The 8,068-nt window shown below is 49.9% G+C and overlaps 1 protein-coding gene across 1 annotated transcript in view; it reads right to left on the bottom strand.

Moving 5' to 3' along the window:
- SPINK4 (serine peptidase inhibitor Kazal type 4) overlaps window positions 1-827 on the bottom strand; it is a 2,181-nt gene extending 1,354 nt beyond the window's left edge. Inside the window, exon 1 of the mRNA XM_031060296.1 lies at window positions 767-827. Coding sequence (XP_030916156.1) covers window positions 767-827 — 61 coding nt within the window. The remainder of the gene's footprint in view (window positions 1-766) is intronic.
- Window positions 828-8,068: the final 7,241 nt, after the last annotated feature.

Raw genomic sequence — 8,068 nt, forward strand, 5'->3', positions numbered from 1 at the left:
CACAGCTTCCATCCACAGCTGAGCTGGCTGGGACAAAGCTGTGAATGGCTGTTCCCACCCCCTAAACCCTCTCCCAACAGCCCTCTCTCCCAGTTTCTGGGTCAGAAGCTCCAAGGAGCATCCAACACATCTCAGGAAATGGGAAACCATGCAATGCAGCATGTGGCATGGGGTATCCTCAGAGGGATGAGGCTCGGTGATATTGCACAGCTGGACAGCTGCCACCTCTAGGGAGAGTAGCATTTGGTGGGTTCCTTTTTGTCAGGCAAGCAGAGCAGTAGCAACAGTTCACAGCCCACCTGTCCTGTCCACAAATGTCCTAGGACCATGAAGGCTCACACACAGGCAGCTGCAGCACCACCACTACCTGCACGTAGGTAGCAATGGCTTCCCAGTGCCTATAAACAGGTGCTTCCCTCGTAAATATGCTGAGCACATACTGTTCTTGCATAGCCTTGCCAGTTTGCATGGAGGCAGGAACTGCAGCAGCTGTGGACTCTCCCAGATCACTCCCAAGTGCAATACACTTGATGAACCAGCCTGTAACCCTTGCCATAAACTGCTAAAAAGGAAGGCATGGTATGTTTGCTCCAATCCTTCTTCCTTACCATGCTGTCACTGTTTGTTTGCCCTAACCTCACCTCCTCCCCAAACCAGAATTTCTGGATCTTTCTGCCCTGTCACGCATTTCCCTCCATCCCATTATACATCTGCCATTGCCAACCCATCCCCGATGAGCCAGCCTCCAGCAGCAGAGCAAATTTACCTCCGGCAGCAACCAGAGTTGCCATTGCTGCCAGCAGCAGCAGCAGCGCTCTCCCAGACATGGCTAGTTCAGGCAGACCTGCTCACACACCTCACTCTGCTCGTGGCTGCCTTTTATAGAGAGGAGGGCACAGCCTTATCTCTGGAATGCTGGGAAAAGCAGTGTTTTGCTCCTGCTGGGAGCAGCTGGACTGTACACCCTAAGGGATCACTTAGGCACTCTCACACATAAGATAAACTTTCCCCTGAAGCTTCCCACTTGTCAGCTTCAGGTGGCAGCATTGGAGGCTGCTTTACAATCCCTTTGCACTGTAGTCAGGTGCTGTGGTTTGACACTGACCCAGTGCCAGGCAGCCACAGAAATCACTCATTCACCCTCCCCTGCCGCAGCTGGGCAGTGGAGAGAAAAATTACATGAAGGCTTCATGAGTTGAAATAAAGACTGGCAGAAAACACTCCAAGGGCAAAAGAGGCTCGCCTTAGAGGTACAAACTGAATTTATTACTAACAAAATCAGAGGAGGATAAAGAGAAGTAAAATAAGCCCTTAAAAACACCTTTCTTTCTCCACCACCCTTCCCTCCTTCCCACTGACAGCACGGGAGACAGGGCGTGGGGATTTTGGTCAATTCATCACCCGAGGTCTTCTTCTGCTGCTCTGCGAGAGGAGCCCATCCCTTGCGAGACCATGGGGTCCCTTTCCACGGGAGACAGTTCTCTGTGAACTTCTCCAGCATGGCTCCAGTCTCACAAGCAGCAGTCCCCCCAAAACTGCTGCAATGTGAGTCCCTCCCACAGACAAACAGTGCTCCCAAAACTGCTGCGGTGTGGGTCACTCTTCCACAGGGTGCAGTCCTCCAAGGACAGGCTGCTCCAGCCTGGGGCCAGGGCCCCTCTCTCCACAGGTCTCCCACAGGGTCACAGCCTCCTCCAGGCATCCACCTGCTCCAGCATGGGCATCTCCATGGGGTGCAGGTGGATCTCTGCATCCCTGTGAATCCCCATGGGCTGCAGGGGCACAGCTGCTTCACCATGGGCTGCACAACGGCCTGCAGGGGAATCTCAGCTCCAGTGCTGGAACCCCTCCTGCTCCTCCTTCTGCACTCACCCTGGTGTCTCCATGTTGCTTCCCTCACATGTACTCACCTCCTCTTCTTCTCTGGCTGGAATTAACACTGCATGCCACATTTTGTTTTGATTTTCTTATTAAATCTGTTATCACAGAGGTGTTACCAACCTCTCTACTTGGCCCAGCCTTGGCCACTGGCATGTCCATCCTCAGAGCCATCAGGGATTGGCTCTGCTGGACATGATGGAAGTTTTCAGCATCTTCTCACCGAAGCCACCTCTGTCGTCCCCCACTATCAAAAACCAGGCTATGCAAAACCAACACTTCAGGGTTGGGCAATGCTGCTCTTCTCTGCTTACCCCAGCCAGCTACTTCTGATTGTATCTCACCTAAAGCATCCCTTCAGCCTTGCAGCTGCTGTTCTTCATATGTGACAGGTATCTGCACTTGAGTTGTGAGACTAGACATAGAAAAGCCAGGAAATTCAGGCTGATTAGAGTGGTGGCACTGTGGCATTGTCCCATGAGACCCAGCCAGGTGGATACTCAGCTGCCTGACGCACTGGTCAGGATCTCAAACACAATGGGAGGCCTGTCACTGTGCTGCAGCAAGTCCACACAGTCGCTGGGTGGGATGGGATGGGATGAGACAGGATGGGGGTGCAGAGCGTCTGGAGGGTACAAAATTCAGCTGCCTGGGGGCAGGGAGCTGCAGGTGCCGTTGCTGCCTATGCTCAAAGGAGCCACATAGTCAGAGGTGGTTTAATCTAACCTAACTCCACTCACCACCTTGGCTGGAGCCGAGATTGCCAGAGCAAAATTATCTTTATCATAAGATTCAGTGTGTTGGAAGGGGGCAGTGTGCATGGATGCCCAGATTAAAAACACAGAGGTGGCATACAGAGCAGGGAGAGGACAGGGAGGCTGGAGATGATCCTCAGTGGCAAGAAACACTGTCTTTTCAACAAGAATCATGACTCTAGAATATCCCAGCTGCTTTCCCTGCAAGACTGGATGCTTCATGTCAGGGTGAGCATTCTTATCTGCTCTTTCTCAGAAGCTTTATTTTCTACATCTGTCCCCACTTTCCTTTGGTGAAAAAAAAATCAGTTGGTGAAGGGTGAGGGATGGAAAAGAGGACCAGTGATCATAAAGTTCATGCAAGACCAATGTTGACTAAAAACTCCTTTGGGTCAGACTTATTGAAATGAGGTCTGGACCAGAAGGGACAGAGAGCCACCTTCCCCATGGGAGCAGATGGGAGGTATCATGCGCACAAAGGGTGAGCAGGGGGGAGGTGCCCTACAGAAACCACTGGCAGGCTGGGAGAGCTCCAGGTGCACAGAGCACACACATTTGCGCTCGCTCAGGATCTGACTACAACTGTGCTTAGGATGTTTTTCCCCCAGAGGAAGATACACGCTGGCCCTCTCTGTCTGAGTCAAAAGGGGACAGCTTGAGCATCCCTTGTGGCCACAGAGCTATGGGCCCTGCCAGAGGCTGCTGGCATCCTTCTACTGGAGATCCGTTCGTGCAACTCAGCAGGGCTGTGACCAGGACTTGGGAAGTGGCAACGTAACCAGCTCAGGGTTCCCCTTTCAGAGTCATTCCTCCACTCTGCCAAGGCAGCTGCACACATGTTTTATATTCCCTCTTCACAGAGTTGACACAGTTCAATAACCTTTGGCTTTCATTACTATTCCACTTTGGAAATCCCTCAACTAAAGTAAATATTTAACTGCATTAGCAGTTGTTCCCAAGGCACATGGGGTCCTGTTAGTCTTGTTTAGTCTAGTACAAGGGAGGCCAAGGGGGATCTGATAGCAGCCTACAACTGCTGGAAGGGAAGATGATGTAGCCAATCTCTTTTTGGTGGAGCCAGATGACAGAATAAAAAGCAATTGTCACAAAGTGCAGCCTTGAGATGATCAGGTCAGGAGTCAGGAAATAAGCCTTACCCCAAAGGCTTTACAACGCAAACCAGCAGAGAGGTGGGACATCTCCATCTCAGCAGGACGTGTACCTGACCAAGCCTCACTGTGCTCAAGGTTTGTTGGGTGAGCCCTGAAGGACCCTGCCACCAGCAGGTTGGGTCCATGGGAAAAGCAGCTGTTGGTCTCCAGCGCACATGGATGTATGTCTATAGATTCACATCTGGCAAGTCTGATCCTAGCCAGCACTCAACAATATGAGCAACACAGAGCCCCCTCCTGCAAACTGCTCACCCACCAACACACTTCGCAGCTCCAGATGAGGGCTATCTTGGGCCTCTAAAGTCTTCTCCAAAGTTTTTACTACCAAGAAAAACATCCAAATGCTGATTGTAATGCCTCTGGTGCCACCTCCACTGCCTCTGATTCCAAGAATGGCCTGGTTCTCTGGTCATGCCAGCAGCAGCACAGGAGCAGCAGGCTGGGGCTTTGCTGCTGGGACACGTTGTGTGCTCCAGATCTCTCCCCTTGGATAGAGGGTGACAGGAAATGTCTGCTTCCCCTCTGTGCTGGAAGCACCAAGGTCAATTGGGTGATACAAGCCTTGATCTTCCTCCACCTCATTCCTCAATGATATTCAAATTCCAGCGCCTTCACAAAGCAGATTAAAATGATATGCTAAGACATGACAAAGGGTAAATGACCTCTTGCAAACTGTTTTTGTCCTTTCAAGCTTTTCTGCCAAGCACAAACTTGCAACTCTTAATGAAAGTCCCTGACTACTGTACCCCTCAAAGAAGAGGTGGGGAAATTCTTCCTCAGGTGGGGCAGGAGGTTTTCTGGTGGGTGCTTCCCTCACATTGGAATTGGCTGTGGAGCTCCAGCTGGCTCTGCATTTTCTCCCTGTATCTACACCAGCAAGATGGTGATGTGGAAGGCTTCAAGACATAGGACGAGGAGATGTGGAGGCTCTGGGCTTGCCTGAGGAGCTGGAGACCTAGTGTCACCACCAGCAAGACACACAAACTCTGCTGGAGACAGTGGCAACAAGTAAGGAGACTTCTGATTCTGAAACCAATCTTAGGTCTGCTCCCTTGCAGCGCTGTCCCTGCCTCTGTGCTTGTGCCCACCAGTGGTACCCACATCCATGCGCTCATCCCGGATTGCTGATCACCCCGTAAACCCTTATCACACCTGTGCCCTTCGAGGGGGCTGCAGCTCTGTTTGCAGGCCTCCCCCCCGAGTGGGCACAGGCGGCAGCCGGCCAGGCCGCATTGCGCCACAGCGCTCTTGCCCCATGCCTGCCTGCGGCCTTATCGCCGGGTGGCCTTGGTGTCGTCACCGCTCCACCAGCACCTGCCCCGTTTCCTTGCTGTTGTCTGTTGTCTTTCCTGGATTTCATGGCTGTTCTCGGCCTTCCCACGTTCTGCACCTATACTGATATTTTAACTCCTGCTCTGCTGCTCCTCCCAGGGCTTTGGCGTACCCGCAGACACCGTGGTCCCACAAGTACTGCAGTGCCCTGAGAGAAGAGTGCTGCCTTGCTTGTGCAGCACAAACCAGAGTCCACCATCCACCCTCCTGCTGCACAATGGGCCAAGGCAAAAAGTGGAGGGCAAGTGCCACCCTCATTTTCATCTTTAGCTCACTCCCTGCGTCTAGATGGCTTTTATAGAGAGGATAACAGTCTCTGTTCTGTTCCTCTGACCACTCTGAGGTCTCCAGACAAGTAGGAGAGAGAAGGAGCAATTTGTTCTCCTTTGTATGGAAAAAAAAAAGCCAAAAAAACCAAAAAAAATCCACCCAAACAAAAAAAAACCAAAAAAGCCCAACCCCCCCCCACAAACAAACCAACCAAACAAACAAAACCCAAACAAACCAAATCAAAACCAAAACCCAAACCCAAAACTAACACCAGAGATGCAAGTGATCACCAGAGGTTTGCCCTTGGATATACTGTGGATCCAAAACTCGACACCTGAAATCTCACTCTGTAACTGGGGAAGGAACCAGCCATCATCACTTCCCAGCAATTTTTCCAGACTTTCAGGATCCAGAATACATCTTTGGCCACCTTCTTCCTTTTTATTACTGTGAGTAAATCCTGTGGTATGTCAGGCAGGTATGTCAGTAGTGTTCATTATCTTTTTTTTATAGAAGAATTGCCCTGTGACACTTTCAGCTGGGAGAACACAAGATTGTGAGTACACAGACCAATCCTGACTGCTGGCACTCTCACCAGATGCTGTTTGAACCATAAATCTGGCATCAATCTGGAGAAGACTAGAGCTTCCTGCCTGGCAAGGCTGTTAGAGTGGACCTCAGAAGTGCAACAGCCTAAGGGAGTATCCATTGCACGCTTTTTTCCCCTGCTGCAGCTTACAGCTGTAGCTGGGCAGAAGTTGCTGCAACTTGCCCTGATCCATGGGCACCCACTTCTCTTCTCCCTTGTGTTGACCACTGCCTGTTCAGATCTCTGTTCTGCAAGACATGCTCTGAATGCACCCACAGTCTGCAAATGCTCTGCAGCTCCTTGGCAGCTTAAGAATGGCTTTGACCTGCATTTTTCCACACGCTTGCACTTGAGGGCTCAGTGACCAAATTACAAGTGCAGCAGATAAAACAGCAGAAAACCACAGATTTACTTTTTGCCCAGTAAATGCTTGGCCCGAGGCCCAGCAAGCCCCAGTGCTGGTGTCAGGGATGGGATGAGGCTGTGTGACTGGGCAGGCTAGGCAGAGCTCCCTTGCTGCTGCAGTACTGCCCCTCCTGCTCTGAGCTGACACAGATAACCTGGGTGCTGCCAGCAGCGGTAGGTGTGCTGTCTCCACCACACTGATGTTCAGTCTTGTTTATCTGAGAACTCACACCCACCGTAATATACAAAACAAACAAACAAACAAACAAACAACAAAAAATTAAATTTTTGTCTCTTTTTCCCCAGAGTTTGTTTCTGAATGAATAAATCTGTACTGGGCCCCAGTTTTTTATACCTTCTAAGAACAGTGTTTCTAATTCCATTTTGTGTGGGACTGAATGCTGTCATCAGCCTGCATTTAGCACCATGCTGGAGAAAAAGGGGTAGTACATATGCCAGCTCCCCCCTTCAAAGTGACAGCTGCTCTTGGTGAGTTTTTGAGGAGGTGGCCCCTTGACTTCTGCGAGAGAGGCCTGGTCTTCCCAGTCTGCCAGTTGCTGAAGTCCCTGAAGGTACCCCAGAGAGAATCAATGTAATAAGGGACACAACAAGGATGCAGTAGTGTAAGAGAATTGGGGAAGTCTTTCTTTTTGTCCTTGCATTTTGAAGGGATACTGTTCTGTGATGCTGCATTTCCATAGATCTTCAGCAGCAGGGTCACCCAGCCATGCCTGGCCACCTTTCCACATTGCCACTGGTTGACATTCATATGTCTCCACTCTCTCCTACACATCTGCAGGCACAGCATCCTTCTGAAGAAAAAACGGGGAATAAAATACTCTCTAGTGTTCTGTCTATCCAGTGAATGTGCAGCCACACAAACTGCTCAGCACTTCCCCATTAGTTAAGTTGCCAGAGAAGGAAGATGCAGGTTTACACATTGACTCTAAGAGCAGAAATGTGTCCTTAATGTTGCCTGATACTTCTGACTTCAGAGCCCACCTACTGTGCAGGTGTTATTTTTTTCCAAATGACCTATTTACTACTTGGGTATGTATGAATTAACACCAGGAGGGAGCCACAAAAAATACCACTGAACACAAGGGCACCAGTCACCCTCAGTGAAACCCATTCTGTTTCTTGGAACACATTCCTGCAGCATTTGCTTTCATTTCTCTTAAAAGCCGTAGACAGAACTTGGTAGCCTCCAAGATATCTCATTTGCATTGAGACAGCAATATCCTCTGTAAACTCATGGAAGTTCTGTTTTCTACTCCAACACTGCGATTATCTAGATGTGTACTGGCAGATCAGAGCAGAACTAGAAGAACTGAAAGCAACTTACTCTTAAGTAGCCAGATGCTAATGAAAAGCTTTTCCTTTGGGAACTGCCAGGTAAAATCAGGTCAACAGTGGGAAAAACCCTACCTTTGAGTATAACTGCAATCCAAGATTCTCCTGCAGAAAATACACTGCCCAAGGGTCCAGCCAGCTCCTGGTGCCTCTGGACAGATGTTATTCTTGCTGCTGTCAGTCCAGGGATACAAAGCAGTGACTAGAAAAGAAATACACTGCTGATAGGCACAAGGGCTGAGTACCCTTATAACAAGTGGATTTGTGTGATTGATTTATTAAATTGCTTTGACAAATAATCAGGCATTATGTTA

The sequence above is a fragment of the Geospiza fortis genome, unplaced genomic scaffold (genome assembly GCF_000277835.1).
Source record: "Geospiza fortis unplaced genomic scaffold, GeoFor_1.0 scaffold240, whole genome shotgun sequence".
In the NCBI taxonomy this organism is placed as follows: domain Eukaryota; kingdom Metazoa; phylum Chordata; class Aves; order Passeriformes; family Thraupidae; genus Geospiza; species Geospiza fortis.